General features: G+C 31.6%; 1 protein-coding gene across 2 annotated transcripts in view; it reads left to right on the top strand.

Moving 5' to 3' along the window:
• The window catches only part of LOC149426023 (zwei Ig domain protein zig-8-like), a 920,604-nt gene that overhangs the window by 109,629 nt on the left and 793,238 nt on the right, over positions 1-17,737 (top strand). For both annotated transcript variants that reach the window (XM_089642903.1, XM_089642895.1), the window contains exon 2: positions 14,048-14,667. In XM_089642903.1, coding sequence (XP_089499029.1) covers positions 14,511-14,667 — 157 coding nt within the window. In that variant the 5' untranslated portion in view covers positions 14,048-14,510. The remainder of the gene's footprint in view (positions 1-14,047; positions 14,668-17,737) is intronic.

Raw genomic sequence — 17,737 nt, 5'->3', positions numbered from 1 at the left:
TACACCGCAATGGCAATATTATGTATTTAAATAAAAACATTCACTGAGAAAACTTACTGAAATATTACTAATTTATTAACAATCTCTTCAAATTATTCTTATGCCGGTTGAAAACGGGACTGAAGATCTTTAACGAATGAATTGACAGGATTACGTTTTCATAAAAATATAAATATTTTCACAATTTGTCATTGTATATTATCAGGATAAACGCAGGTTCACGAACACGTGTTCCAATATATTATGAATTTACTGGCTTGCTATATTGTTTTTAACTGGATTTTATTAAATAAGCAATATTTTTTTTCTCAATTTTCTCTTCTCTGAATAATTTAAACGAGCTCGCGTAACGTAGTTGGCCACCCCGTTAACACACTTGGGGCACAATGTTCCAAGTGGCTAGATTATTCGATATCATGTGTCACTTATCATGATTAAAATTTATTCCTATCTGCAAGAGGTACCGCCTGGTATCGGGCTCAGGCCCCGGTTCGCACTTCTCGCATACATAATGCTTTTACGGAATTCTCCTTGAACTAAATATAAGAAATATTGCGAAATTTCTATGCCCTTGCTTGAGGGGAGTTAAAACACATATATTATTATTATAAGAAATAATTACTAGCACAAAATATCCGTACAAATTGAAAATATCTCCCTAGTAAAAATAAATTCTGCCGACGGAAATTGAACCCACACCTATGTCTCGACGCCATCTAGTGGAAAATTCAGCACTAACAAAACCTTTCCTACAAAAATAAAGTTGGTTGTTTGCAGGTGAACAAAATATAACAGGCAATAATTGTTCGTTGAAATACTAGTACATTTTAAATTATTTGGCGGGTTGAGAATCAGCCGACGTTACTTAGTGGTTCAGAGCACCTGACCAGCAATCAGAAGGTACGGGTTCAATTCCCGTCGGCGGCATTTATTTTAACTCGAGAGATGTTTTCAATTTGTATGGATATTTCAGGCGAGTAATTATTACTAATAATAATTTGTTATCCTTTATGCCATGCATAAAAAGCCTTGTCTTATAAACATTAGTTTATCATTAAAAAATAACAAATATTATTACTTTATTTTGAAGTTCTTTATAACTTCAACTATAAGATACCTATAAAATAATTTTCCTTATCTAATAAAGGTGCCCATCGATCTTCGAACTACACGGTTGATGAATTCACCCAACATCTTCGATAAGATATATTTTTGTTATGATTTTTCAAGTATCATCTTCATGTTGCATCTCAAACTACGTACGAATTACAGCTTCAGATAAACATGAAAATGGACTGTAAATAAAGTTAAACGAGACGAAATGAAATGGAGGTTGTTGGAATTGGGTGATAGTGTGTGTAGGAATGAACAAGGTATAAAAATAAGGAAAACAGGAAGACCAATCACTTACCTCCTTGTATTTGCGAAGGCACACAACACAAACACAATATAGTGAGTTCAACCCTAATACTTAAACGACATTATGAACTTCCAAGATGGTCAATTTCCTTCTTTTTAAAGATTATGTACACGAAAAACACCAAAAACTCGTTTCTAAGGTGATACCAATTCTATTTCGGTTTTAATAAACAAATGCACTCGAATTTGCAGTATTTTCTTGCTATTGTTCTAAATTTCAAATACTTTTCCAACAAGGAGATGGTTAGGGATATGTAGGAACTGGATAAACTACATTCCGGTAGGAACTTAGCATATTCTTAATTTCAAAACCAAACCATTCAAGTGTTACGACAACGGGAGTAACTTTATTCAGCGCATATGTGCCTCTGTGGTGAATGGTGCATTATTCTATGATATTCCTGTAATATCACAATGAATACATCATCGGTTCTCTCCTCCTCGAAAGAATATATAAAAGTATATTTTAGTTTCAATACTTTGCATTTTACCCACATTGACAAAGCAGCAACTGTAAATGCACCAGCTGCGGTTTAGTGAAACCCAGGTCTTTCGAGGAGGAGAGAACCGATGATGTATTCATTGTGATATTACAGGAATATCATAGAATAATGTATATATATTTATATTCATCTTCACTAAAATTTCCTTAAAATACGATAATAATGATAAACTTTAAGCCCTTGCATTCCAAATTTCTACCGATTTAAGTTTTGAAGTTCCTATAAAAATTCATAATTATTTGAAATTCGCTCGATAGAAAAAAATCGCTAAATGTTCGACATTTTTTCTCATATTTAATATGTTTTAGGTATGACACAGAGTATCTTTAAATGCAACTGAGGCATATGTCGAGCAATTTTTGCGCTATGTTAAACGAGTTTATATTTTATTAAATATTTTTACAATTTTCGGTAAGTTAATATTAACCATTCATATTTACACATCTCCATTTTAGAGCATGTTCTTATTTTTTTCCGCTTACTACGGAGCCTTAACCCCTCTACCATTTTAGGGTCATATATGACCGGGCGTCCATATTTAATCAGTTTCTAAAATTTTTGCTGTCGCCCTACTTAGAGCTATGAATAATAGCCATATGTTAAAATTTTACTTGATATTTTTTTATACTTGATCAGCAGTGAAAACTAATTGTACTAAATGTATGAATTATCTTTGTTAACATTATTGATTGTACTCTGTAAATTATTAATTATTAAATAAATATATTTAAAAAATAAAAAAAATAAAGTGTTGATTATGATGCCGAGAAGGAATTTGAATTATTTAGGAAATAAACAGTTTTATTTTTCGGAATAACTTTATTGAGTAAAACCTCAAATTGTAATATTTAAATATTGAAGACAATATTTGTGATTTCTTAGCGAAAATCTGAAACAGAAAAATCAGAAAAGGAAACTGTCACTGAAACGGTCCTGGGTTCGAGTCCCAGATGTGACCGTTTCCTTTTCTGATTTTTCTGTTTCAGATTTTCGCTAAGAAATCACTAATATTGTCTTCAATATTTAAATAAACAGTTGTACATTAAAGTATATACAACAAAAATTCGTATAATCTAGACTAGACCAATAAAGTTCTATTAAGTTAAATGTTGATTTAGTATTTTTACCCACACAACATATTACGAATGCCAAAAAACGGTGTAAATAAGTACATGATATTATAAATAAGTAAAGAAATACAGTTTCGGCATGATTGTACTATATGAAACAATAAAATTTAACTGCGTATAATGATAGCATCATTTTCAAAAAATAAATTTGCTTTAAGTTATCAATCAAATCATCCGCATTTTATATGATTTCAAGTTACAGCTGAAAATGTCTATATCTCGTAAGGCATTGTGAGTTTTTAAGGATACGTCCTATTAAATAGTTTTATGCGTATTTTAGTTTCTTTGACCAAACATAATATGCAAATTTGGGAAAACCGGCGTTATTTTTTAATTTTCTTATAACAGGTACTGTAAACACAAGGATATTGTATTTCAATACAAAATACTAGAGTACCTACAGCAGAAGATTAGTACAAAGCCTCCAATACTTGTCTTTTGATAAAATAATAATTCCAATTTTTTTCATTCACTCGTGTTTATTGACCCAAATAACACATGCTGTAACATATCCAGGTAGCAATTCTCCTAACCCTCATCCCACTGAAGAGATAACTCGATGGAAATGTATTGTGAGCATGTCTGTCTACCTGAAGTGATGTCAATTACTTATTACTCCGAATTAAGTTTTTCAAAACATTATCAAATACCAAAATCCTCTCATGAACGGATTATTAATTTGTTTGTCCTGTATGAGTTAAGAAGTTGAAATTCTATATTGTCTATATTAGTTTTTTTTTCAAATCGGTGTTTAACACGATTCTAGTAATTTTCTCTTCAGTTCCTCAACCAATTTCAAACTCCTTACATTTTTACCTAAATTCTGCTTTTCAATTTCCAATAATCCACCTGTCAAACCGGTTCCTTTGTTTTCACACTTCACAAATGGAATACTTTTAAATTCTTATGAAATGCTGATACAAAAATACCTTCTAAATTTAAACAAAAGTAATTCCTAGCGATAATTGTCAACTAAATCCAACACCACTTGCACCTTGATTCGATTCACGATCAGCATCTGTAAGTTTTTCGATGTAAATTTGACCTCTGAGTATATAGTTGAAATCGAATTGCAGACCCATCTCGACAATATGTGATGGCCTGTGAAAGCCATTTGGTACAGTCTTTGAAATTTTTGTCTTAATTTTTTATTATTCTACCAACTAAACGCAAACTCATCTGTATTTCTCATCAATAGGACTATTTAACGAAGCTCGCCGAGTCAAATAGTACATTGAAGCCACTTGCCAAAATTCATTAAAAAAAATCACTCTTGAAAATCACAATGGCCTGGCCAGGCCACATGCTCATCAAAGGGTTGATTTGTACCAGAAGAACTGTATCGCCACCCGGTGAGCGACGTGAGTTAGGAAATGATTTATTGATGCGGGTCTTGAAAAAGCCCAGATTAATCAAGTAAGAAAAGAAGATGCTAGTAGCTTTAGTTGCTGAAGATCGTAACTTTATTTCAAATTCTTGAAGAGGATAATTTGGGTGATATCACGGGTAAGGTTTTTAAATACATACTGATTTGACATAATATAAGTAGAAAAATAAAAGCTGTTTTCAAACATTGCTTACACATTGTGTATTTTTTCTAATTTTCTCTGTATAACACTTTTTTGTTTGTTTTTTTTCACAGCAAACTTTTCTAAAACAATATTTGAGAACGTTTATTCAATAACGTTTTGCACTTTTTCTTATTTTTCACAGTATTCTACGCAAAAATATTTGTAATGGTTAATTTATTTGCTACTAATAGATGTACACGAATTCTTCACTCACAAACATTTTATTCTATTAACAAGTAATTTTAGTAACGTCTTTATCTGACTCCTAAAAAAAAAAAAAAGTGTATTTTGTTTTGTGAATTGTCAATAAACTTTACCAAACCCGTTTCAATATCACGAGTTACGTGAATTATGACGAAGAAGAGATATTGGAAAACCGTTGGCTCCATTTTATAGGTCATTTTTCTGTCTCTCATATTCCGTCTCTTTCATACTAGACTTCAGTCGCACCGTCTTTACTCTATACTTGTATGTAGGTACATCAGAGTGATACTGTAAATATCTTCCAATGTGTATTTATCTCCTCTTATGCAGAACGCTGCATCTCTGTGGACCGTACGTCTGCCGTTTAATATTTGCTTAAACATGTTCTTGCATTTAACTAAATAGACGAATAAATATACTGTGATATCCTTGATATTAGTAAATAAGTTGAACCATAAATGGAACGAAGGATATACATATACACCAAATCTGATTTTTGGTAGTCCTTTTGAAGATACACATTTCCGTAGTACATTATTTTGATGTATCTTATAAGTTTTAGCCAGTGTTTTTTATGAATAAAACTGCGAAAATATTTTTTTACCACTTGATTACAAAACATCGACCTTTACCTATTTTCTATAATATAATATGCATATTTTATATGCATAAACCTTCCAGAAAAACTTCTCCAAATCATAGTGAAAACCCTATCAAAATACGTTGCGTAGTTTAGAAGAACTAAGCGCACAGACAGACAGACGGGGATAGTGACATTATTTTATACTATTTAGAGATGATAGTATGTAAGAAAACGCTGGAAATACATCGATGAAAAATCAAAAAGCTTCGATTGTGGTTTTTTTTTTTAAATATATATTAATTTATGAAAGCACTCAAAAATCATTACACCCCTTGTTATTTGTTTTTTTAAGCCGGAGTTTTATTGAAAAATAGAGATTTTGAGAGATAAAATATACGCGAACTAAATAGATGATGTGTAAATAGCCTTCTATTAATTTTCCAGATCGCCTTCCTGATCACAACCACAACCAAAGCAAAGAGAATAGGTTCTTCAAAACTTACCCTTCCCCATAAATTTTAAGGTGCCTGTCCATTCCGTTTGAGTTCACCGTGAAATCTCCCTTATAAATAGGTACCATGAATAATTTGTTTATGCATGATATGAAAACCCCGCATTGTTGCTAAATAATGTATACAATATGTCTAATGATAACGAATGTAGATTGGAGCACAAGCAGGAATTCGAAATGTACTACTGCCTTCTTGGGTACTTTGGCACCAGTGGCGTGCCTTCAAGAGATGTTTTGGCCAAGCGTTAGCAATATGTTGTCTTGCATTAGTAATCAAGTCATGTTGATTATTATAGCACTCTGACTGAAGGACTTAAGCTATCATCATGCTCCCAAAGTAGACTTGATTTACTCATTCGGCGACTTAATAATCCTCTTCAAGTATTTTAAAAAACTTTTATTCAAATGTAATAAAGTTTAATAGTTTTCGACAAACCCGTAGGAGTCAGAAGGAATATTAATTGACCAAAAATACATGTTTGTTAATCCTTCAGGCTTTCGCCATATTGTCTATTATATTTCTCTTTGGTAATTTGTGTGTATTTCCGCGGCATTAAATTGAAAACTTTTTTTAAAAGGTGATGAAATACGCTTTCAATATATTATATTTTAAATATTATTTTTTAATGCAAACATAAAAAAGTTAACAAAATTGCTCACTTTTTTTCATACAAAAGCTTAATAACGAAAAATAAGGGATAACGAAAAAATCACGTTTTTATAGTCAAATGTATTGCTTTAAAACCGTTTGGATCATATTTTTCACTTTGTGAGCTGTTCAAATAAGCAAACACATGGACTCTACGGGTACTAGGGGTACTAGGGTACTACGGGTACTGTTGGTTATAAACTGAACAAATAAGCTTGAATGGTTAAAGCCGACATGTAGACAATACAGTAGAAGTAATAACAAACTCATCTATTTCTTTAAAAATGTTAGGGATATTTTAAATAGAAAACAACTGAAACAAGTTTACTGTGCTCTAGTTCAATCGTCTCTTGAATATGGTATTGTCAGTTGGGAGAGTGCCACACATACTTGCCTGGAGCAATTAGTAAAGATTCAAAAAATAATTCTGAAGGTTAGTTTTTAGATTCTCACGGCCAAAAGCATTTTTATTGTTTGTTTTTGGGGTGTTATGCCGTGTTGCGCTAACTCCTTCTTTAGCCGACGTTTCAGACAGCGTTGCAGTGTCCATCATCAGGGCAGATCCGGTAGATCACATCTTCTGAAGGTTATTCTAAAAGTCCCATTAAGAACGAATACTGATTTTATTTTTAAGACACTAAGGACGGGTTGTTTCGTAGGATTTGAACAATTCATCAAATTTCAATGTTGATTTCCGGCTTCTGTGAAAGTCCTATTCAAGTTCTGTTATTATATCAGCATAGGGTAGTTGCTTGACAGAATTGAAATAAAAACAGAACTTTAAAAAATCTTTCACTGAACCTGAAAATTAACTTTGAAATTTGAAGAATTGTTAGAATTCTCCGAAACAACCCGTCCTTAATGTTCCAAACCTGAAAAAATTATATTCAAAAAATATACTGCTTCATCAATTTAAAAATACCCATATGCATGAAGAACGAATAAGCACTAGAGCCTTGAGACATTCACATGTAAAATCTTTTAATATCCCAGTTTGTCAAACCTCCTATGGACAAAAAAGCTTCAAATACAAGGCTATTAAACTATTCAATTCTCTACCTATTGACATACGAAACACACAAACCAAAACTTTATTTAAAAATAAAATCATTGATTACCTCCAATAAAAATATACATTAGAAGTATTTCATCACATACTGAAAATTGTGCCTACTGTTTATATATAATATACCTCTTGGTCAAACTGAAACTTTATTTATTAATTACTTAACATTATTATTGCTTTGCCTTCATCTTCTAAATTCATTCTTGAATTGTATAGTTTAAAAATAAACAAAAAAATTCTGATTTTATTTTATCTGACATTTTCACAATATTGTATAATCTAAAACCGAGTTAACAACCACTGTGTAAATTGCTATCTCAACACAGGCATTACACACCTAGTGCGATTGGCAATACGTCAATATTGTAACTTAATGTAATTTTGAAATAAAATAAATAAATAAAAACATATATATATATATATATAGAAGCAAAAACAGTGTACAAGGTCGACACTGCAATTGCAGTGCTTTGTGACGAGCGAGAGCAAGTAAGGAAATAATAAAGGAATTAGAGATAGATATTGGATTTGATTATTAGTTATAAGTTACTAGATATCAATTTTACTTTTACATACATAAGTCACAAGCCACTACTTATAAATTGTGGTTATAAGTCTATGTGGCACAGAATAGGTTAAATGTTAAAATTAAGTGGTTGCGCGCCCTTGATGTGATTTCCTCACGAAAACGGCGTTATAGAAATGATCCAGTCATTATTATTAAATTATGTTCCAGTCTATAATACATTCAAAGCATAATCGATCAGAAAAAAGAAAAATTGGTTTTGTGCTTGGTTTCCTATGAAATTCTGAAAATAAAGAACTTCTTACATTATTTGTATTATACCTTTCGATGTGTCAAAGAGGATTTGGGACCTATCACCTAGATAATACGCATTCAATGTTATTACTTTTTCTTAATGTCATCTGATTTTAACGGATTTATAATATTCTAAAGAATTTTTTTATAAAAAATCGAACAAATATTTACTTTTTATTCTCGGGAGATAGATTTTTAAACTATATATATATATGGGCGGTGAAAGGTAAGCACATTTCACCGTATGGTAGTTTGAAGTGCGACCACAGTGTGTGATTATAAGTCAGCTAAATATCGAGCAGCTGTTTCGTATAACTTCTTACTGTAAGATAATAACATAAGGCGCGCCATTGCACTGTAGGGGTCGCTTAAAGCTTAAACGGAGGGAAAATTCAAATACGGAGCAAGATGGCGCATAGGGGGAAAAATGGCGGGAAAAATGACGTGGATCGTTAAAATATCATTTTGGGCCATCAAAAGTCACGTTGTTTATCCGTTGGCGCGATGCGAGATTTGATTGTTAAAGATTTGTCAAGAGATTGTAACCATAACATTTATATGATTGTTCTAGCCCTTAATAATATTTTCACATCTTATTATCTTACTTCTAAAGTTAACAAGAATTGAACTAACACTTTAATCAAAAAACTACAAAATATGGTAAGAATTAACCCTGTATAATTCAAATTAAAGAAATTAACGTGAAAAATGACTCACAAAAGCCATTTCACGCAATTTTAGACATTTTCACACTCAAAATAGCGCTGCACAGTGGCCAATACATTCCTTCACTCGCAGTATTTAATTGTATAGCTGAATTAATATTTTACGTCACGTAATCCTTTTACTGGAGCAAAACTTTTACTGGCGCAAACAAATCTAGCACGTAGCCTACCACGCATATCTTTTGAAATATTAAACTAGCGACAATTACTAGCATTTTACATTGTACAAACTCTTTACTGGGGCAAAATTTCAACTCCAGCAAATATTTTAATGGCGCAACCAAATATTGCACGTGTCTTACCATGTATATATTTTGAAATATTTAACTGGCGAGCATTGCTAGTAGTTTAAATTGAACACACTCTTTAATGGCGCAAAACTTCAATTGGAGCAAAATTTCAACTTATGCAAATCTCTAACTGGCGCAACAAAATCCTTTTGAATCAAACTTCAGCAGAAGGTGTTCTGTCTAGGTAAATTTTTTACTGGGCTCGAGTTGTATGATAATGGCCGCTTGATTAATGATAGAATTATGACGACATGTTATAATGCGACAGGCCTTTACGATAATGTTGTGCGAGGGAGGACTTTTCTTTGAACCAATAGTGATCGATCGATGTGTCAGGTTTTCGTGTTAGGGTTTCCATATTTCAAAAAATCATAAATAATGACCAATTACAGAATAAGACTAAATATTTTTACACCCTTACACCTAAAAAAAATATTTAGTCTTGTCTCGTCTCCCTTAGGGCGCAAAATTGTTTATTTTAGATTTGATAAGCAGGAAAAACATACAAACCTTCAATAATATTAAAATAAATAAAAAATTGTACCGAGTTTTTTTCCGTTTTCATCAGGATCATACGTTTTGGATAAAATTAGTCAAAATATTTGGTAAAAAATTTTGGCCATTTTATTCCATTTACTAAAATAGCTGTTTTCTATCGTAGCTGCAATAACTTTTCAAATTTTGCACTTCTTAGAAAAAAAAATACACTAAAGGAAACAATTACCTCGGGATCGCGGGTTCAAAACCCGGCGTGCGCAAGTAAATTTTATTTGATTAATTTGTGTTTTTTCAAAAATTACTTATTTGAATAAAATAAAGTATAGGAACGTTGAAGAGTGGAAGATACTCTCAGTATCGCCCTGATGTAAAACTACAATTTAGAATCGAAACGCCAAGAACTTCCTCACTTTCTTCCTCCACATCTGCTTCCCTTCCTCACTAACTTCAGCCTCATAACATACCCCAATTGAGGATGCCATAGTCTCACTATTAATCTATTAATTTTTAATATGCAAAAAACCAGGTGCTCAAACCGAAAAAAATATATGGTGTACGAATACGAGAGTTTATACTTAATCCTCATCTGATTGCATTGTTAAAAATTGCATTGTGAAAATTATTAGACAAAGTTAAAAACACCTGGCACCAAAATGCCCGTTGGCTTGTGTAATCTATCTTTAATCTAAGGAGATTGTCTGTGAGTTGGTTTTTTATGCAAATCTACAGTTTTATTCCGAACTTGATGAAACATTACACACTTAACTTCAAAACGAAAGGTCGCTATTTTCTTGAAATTCATGAAACCACTGCCAGCCTGTTTTCCCATCCCTTATAGTAGAATTAAGCCCAGGCAATGCTGGGTGCAACAGCTAGAAAATTATATTTTAAATAATGAAAATCGAATCATAAAAATTCCTGGAAAAAATATACTTTTTTACTTGAAGGATGTAGAGGGTATTAGTAAAATCGTTGGTTTTTATAAATATCGACCTTGTTATTTATATAAATAGCATGCCGTGTTGTTACCTTTTTTCTCGTTATAACCATTTTCCGGTCGAGAAGGTTTTCTCGGATTGTTTTTTATTGCTGAAAACCTTTTTCTAAAAGCATTTATAATGGCCAAACAGCAGGTACTTGAAATAAAAAAAATCGTGAATTTGATGTACTCGTAGTTTAAACCACTAATTTTTTATAACCATTCCTTGCTACACTCTTTAGCTAATAATTGAAACTGGCTGAAAATTGATGACTTTACCATAAATAATGTAAGACCTCATTATTTGAGAATTTTTTCTACTTTAAACAAACTGCTTTCTTGTTTAATTTTACCCATGTATTCTTTTAGCATGGCACCATTTCTAACCGATCAGTTAAATCTATGAAATAAAGATTGTCTAAAAAAAGTGTTTTGGACAATTAAAATTAAAAATTTTCTTTTAAAATCATAAAAATTTAAAAAAAAATTGTTGTGCCATGCCCCTGTTTGTATAACTTTGAAAAAAAACTGATAATATACATTTACTTAAAACGTTTTATGTTCCACCCTCAAAAATATGCGGCAAACTTTCGAGGGGCTGAAAAGTTTTTCAATATACATTTAATGAGATGTCAAACTCCAAAGAACTACTTAAATTACTATATGTAATGGGCGTTTTTTACAGCTCGTTTGCTTCCACATATTTTACAAACGAAATAGTATGATAGAAACGTAAAAAAAACAAATATGCCAAAATTGAAATACTTCAAGTTTTCGGGCTAAGTGCTAAGTTTAAGGTAAATAACGAAAACCTTGTAAAATATACGGGTCGTAAATAGAAAACGGTTTGTGAAACGATTATACTCGCATACATAGAATAAAAAAATGCCTTGTGTTTCGTAATCCAAATATTTGGCCAATCAGAGTTCAAATTTCCAACACTGTTAGCTGATGTTTTAATATACTTCCATTGAAGTATAAAGTTGTAGTTTCATCACATTTGTTCAGTTCGCAATGTTTTCATCTTATTGTTTATACATCTTTTTTATTTTAATTTTTCGTATTGCATTTCCGCGTGAGAAAAAAAAGATAAAGGTGATAGTAGGAGATTGTCAAATAATGTCAGGTTATTTGTTTGTCTTTCTTTATAAAAATAAATAAAAATGAATTTATTTAAATCTAGAGTAAAAATATGTCTGAAAGAACGGACTGATAATCAAATTGCAAACATTGTGAAGATAATTCAAAGTTAACTAGAAACAAAATACAAATATATACAAAAAATTAAATAAAAAAACTGGCTGCGCCAGAACAGGAAACCCCAGTGACGAGGACTGTGAAAGCTGGAACATTATATCTCCATATATGGTTAATAATAACATAGATCATTTTAGAAGTGTATTATATATTTGTACAGCGCCCTTGAGGTGATTTGGCACAAAAACGGAGCTATATAAATCATCCAAATATTATTATATTATTTTTACATGTACAACATTTGCCATAGAAACTAATAAAAAATTAAAAAGTGTTATTTCAAAATTTTATCTTAGCTTAATTATCTTAAATTATGGATATTTTATTTTATTATGAAATAGGGCTACTAATGAATTACGGGAAAAGCTGGATTATCTCTTGCAAATTGGTTCAAAAGAACTTTACTCTTGTAGAGTATTTTTTATTCACAATTTTTTTCCAAAGCTTTCGGCTTATAGAGCATGTGAACACAAGCTCCCGCACACCTTTCGTTTACTAAAAAACATGCATAGAAGTTGCTGCAGTCTCTACAGCAGAGAGATTTAAAATGGTTGTTTATTATGGAATATAATCTACAAGTTGAAAGCACGCTAATGACTTCATGAAATTTGTTTACACGATATAGCTGAAAACAGAAAAAAATATTAATTTAAAGTAAGATTTCTTTAAGTATTTTTGTACATCTATCAAAGTGTGTTATTGTGTTATTTTCATAGCTTTTAACATCTACTTTAACTGTATTGTTTCAAATCATGATTGATCCGTTGCGACGTTTGGTAGTGTGATCAATCGTGACGTGTTATAGAAAAATATTTGTGTTTCTCATTGAAAAAAACTGTAATGGTCAGCAAAATGATATCAAAATTTTTATCTGGCTTTTTAGTCTTTCCAGTACGTGTTGGTAAATGCTGTTTATTTTTTTTATTGGAAGACTAAGAATGTATGATGGTAAAACATAAAATCCCGCTTGTCAAAAAACTTGCCTTGTTTCGATCGAAAATAAAAAAAAATTGTTGTTCGATTGTCATGTCTTAAAACACACATTCCATAGAAATAGCAGTAGAATAAACACAAAAATAGTAATCCATCCTTATCTATGAGGGCATTTTTCAGACAGATTCAGATCAAGATGTTGGTTTTGAATTATGTAAGTTTTATGCTGTGGAAATAACTTTTTTATAATAATATCAGTGTGAAAAATTTATTAATTTACCATGCAATTTGTAATGCTGATTTGAATACAGCCAATCCGGGTGCCATTTATTGATAACCCAACACCTCTGCCATAGGTCACTGCAAGCGGTTTGCTGCCTTTGGTGACATCATGAGGCAATGTTTGTCTAGATCTTGGTGGCGGATTCGTACTCCCACCTCCTACGTGGCGGCCGGATTGAGAAAGGCTGGTTAAGGGAGGTCTTTTGACCACTTCAGCCGGACACTCTCGATCCATTGCCTTGTACCGCAGTTGGAGTGATAGATTCACTCGTCCGTCATCTTTGGACCTACTGACTCCCAGATTCCTACCCGCCTCTCATGCCTTTTTCATAACTTCCTCTACTTCCTATAATAGTAATAATATTAATATTAAGATGATTTGTACAGCGCCATTTTGGTCTCAAGGGCGATATCTTTAAAAAAATTCACACAACACCTCTTACAACGACATAGGTCATGGGAGAAATTATTTTCCCCAGGGCCTCCTGTCTGGAACATAAAAAAACACTGTTTGCCATTGGAATATTTTGACAGTATTTTCACCAAGCTTATACGTTTTTCCACCACCCAATATTAACGGTTTATTTCACCACTCTGTATTAATTGTTTTTTCTCTATTATTTTCAGACAGACTATTCAAGCGAAAGACATCAATCACTTGAGGAATCATTTGTGGAATAAAGGCCTAGAACTTCAAGGATATTCACCAAAAATTCTACACGTGACCTGTGTGTTCATCATCAAAATCGTAAAGACTTGTGGAAACAAAAGAAAACTCATTAAATGATTTGAATTTGGTACACTTTCAAATACAAGACATTTTAAAATAAAGAAATTGAATAACCTAACCTAAAGAGTGTGTAAAAATATTGACAAAATTTTTTTGATTAAAAAAAAATTGCAAAAATCTTATTTTAAATGTGTACAAATAATGGATCATTATTTTAGATATCTTAAATAACTATTGTCAAAAGTGAAAAAAAAACGCTATACTTATGTAAAATGGTGTAACTTGTGTTCGCGTTTTCATAAAAAAAAATTGAAGTGAACCTTTGTGATTTTTTTTAATGTGTGTGAAATAGGTGTATCAATGTTGCAATTTGTTGCCATGGCGACGAAGAGGAGGAGGTGGTCACACCCCGTGACATCATCGCACAGCTTTGGCATAACGAGGTTAAGGATCTTCTTTGCAATCATCTTCCAGTACTACTGTGTCCTGGCTTCGACTTCTCTACCAGTCAGTGGAGGTAAGTCCATTTTTCTTCTTCTCCCAGCACGACGACTAACGAATGTTTATTTTTGCGTACAATGACTCAACAAAAAAATTCAAGACTTGTTTTATTCATTTTAAAAGAGCAAAAAATATAGCACTGCTTAGGAAAAGGATAGCCTTTCAAAGAATACGTGTATACCAATAACGGGCCGCTAAAGTATGTCCACTGCACTCAGTTCAGTAAAACCGCACGCGTTGTCTGAGTAAAAAATGCATCTTCATCTATATTCATCTAAGGCTGTGTATTTCTTTTGAAATTTCCATCGCCAAACTTTATAAAACGCTCTTGGCATTTTTGACTAAGCTGTTTGTTTATTTTAGGAAAAGCAACAGTTTACTCTATGGTTTATTTATACAATACTTGTGCAGCTTACTTAACTGCGAAAACAATAATTTTAAATTTCGTCAATAAACTAGTACATTCGGTTTTACAAATTAAAAAAAACAACACCTCCTTACTATCAAACTGCGTTTTAGTTACACATTGACAAAATACTTATTTATATTTTGACTTATTACTATCATGTTAAAGAACTGGCTGCGCAAGAGCTGACAATGTCTCATTTTGATGGACAAACGCATGAGGTACCCGGTTCTGAAAAAGCTTGGTTATTTCTGACATGTTATGTTTTAATTGACTGTGACCGCCTAAATTTAGAAGTGTGCTATATAATTTTTTTTATAATATAAATGCCTTGTGCATTTGTAGCTTAATATAAATCTAAGAAATCAACGTTTATACTTCGCAAATAATTAATCCAAAAATATATATTTTTATATATCCTTTCGAAATTATTGACCGGTCGGTGGCCGAGTTGACATCGCGTTTGGGTCCCACCCAGGCGTAGTGTGTTCAATTCCTCGGCTGGCTAAGTCCTCCATCACAACACAAGCAACATTTTCAACTTTCTGTGGTGGTAGTCGGAGATTTTCAAATATTGTCAGGTTATTCGTAACCCGGGAATTTTTGTCATTCTTTTAATTATTATATATAATTTTTTTTATTGTATAAACAAGAAAAAAAGTAAAGTAACATTTTTTTTTGAAGTTCCGTAAATATTTTTTGTATTTCATTGAAAAAAAATCGACCTCGGAGTTAAAATATAAGTGGTTTACTTTTCCACCTTTTTTGCTTTTGAAATTGAAATATTGCAATTTATAATTATATTAAGTATATTTCTAATACATAAATCTAAATTATATTTAGAATCCAAAAGTGTAATTGGTTTTTACAACATCTTCAAAAGAAGATTAAAAATATACAGCACATTTAAAACACCCTTTTCGGTGAGAAATTTCAAGTTTATTTAACAGACAAAAAACCCCTTTGGCTGTATAAACAACGTATATATCTTTCCATGGACAATTTATGGCTATAAGTAAGCATTTTACGTAAAAGGTTGTTAATCAATTGTTCAAAATATTTACCAAGTTTATAGGTAAGGCTGTTGTATTAAATAATAAAACAGTATGGGTGTTATATATAGTACACTATTATAAATTACATGTGATTACAATTAGAGTTTGAATTTCTTTTGCAGTGATTTTCATAAAAAATATTTGTCGAACGAATAACATATATAGACTGATGGAATTGTGTTGTGGGTGTGTCCGTGTACCCCAAACAAGTTTAATTCTTCCGTACTTTTGGTAAAATCTGCTGAAATTGATTTTACATTTTGCAATCAATATTTTATATCGACCAAATAATTAATTTTAGTGGCCTCTCTGAACCGATATTTTACGAGACATTAATTTGTTGCACGCGTACATGCATGTAATTTGATATAAAATACATACCTTTTGAAATACTAAAAGATGTTTGTACCAAACAACTACTACTATGGGCGTCACCATGATCTGTTACACATACCGCATGGCAGAACAAAAGTATCGGATCAGCACAGCTTGATGAAGGGTATGATGCTGATAAATAACATGTCTTTTATATTTTCATAAAAACCTTGTAAAATAATGTCGCTCAATTCATTACATTCTTATATAATATTATGTTCTGATAGGTAGAAAGACCTTTTTAACAAAAAAATATTAAATAAGTTTTAGAACGGCTTTACATTTGTTTGCATATGAAATCAACTGTACTTCATAAATGTCATGCAATCAGTATCGGTGACTGAAGTTATTTTCGATGGCGTGCGCTCGGTTTCATTCGTGCTGTATGTTTGACGTTTGAAGCTTATGCAACGGTTATGCCAACACGATAGAAAAATACATTTTGTCACCATCGTATAATATCTACTTGCTTTAAAAAAAGAATTCTCGTTTAAATGCGAAAAGTAACAACATGCAGATGCGAATTTTGTATAATCAAGGATATTTACATATCATGCAATCTAGACATACATAAGACATTCGAACATAACTGATGTACAAGAACAACTACTACAAAGACCATACTACAAGATTTTCCAATAAGAGGTGTTATCTTCGGCTCAGCCTGTCTGTGCATGTTTAGGAAGATGTATTCTGATCACTACCTTGCACTCAACTTCCACCCAACATAAAATTTGCTTTTCCTTTCTTAAACAAGCAAATTAATAAATATATATTATTTAAATAAATACCAGACAGTCCAACCATGTCCTGTATTCTCTAATAAACAATAAACATTTTAAATCTGAAGTGACCTCCGAGGTAAGTATGGTACTGTATATTATCTGCCAGTACAAAATTAAAATAAATACGAATGATAATATAATATACACATTTGTAAAAATTTATTATATATTTTTTACAGCATCCATGAGATCATTACGCACATAAACGGCGCTATACAAATCATCCAAATATTATTATTAAAGAGAAAAAATGGTAAGTGGAGCTGTTTTAAAAAAAAAGTTTTACCTGTTACAGGTGACATCTATATAAAATAATATAAGCATAAAACACACGTGAATTTGAATGCAATGTTGCCTTCAAATTTGAAAGCAATCGGTGAACAAACGAACATTAAATTTTTTAGAAGACTACATTTTTTTATATTTTTTTCTTTGATGATAAAAGGCTAAATATATGTGGATTCA

The sequence above is a fragment of the Hesperophylax consimilis genome, chromosome 2, assembly GCF_061612785.1.
Source record: "Hesperophylax consimilis isolate HC1 chromosome 2, BYU_Hcon_1.0, whole genome shotgun sequence".
Lineage (NCBI taxonomy): Eukaryota > Metazoa > Arthropoda > Insecta > Trichoptera > Limnephilidae > Hesperophylax > Hesperophylax consimilis.
Note: the sequence above shows the minus strand (reverse complement) of the source record. Positions and strands in the feature narration are given on the sequence as shown.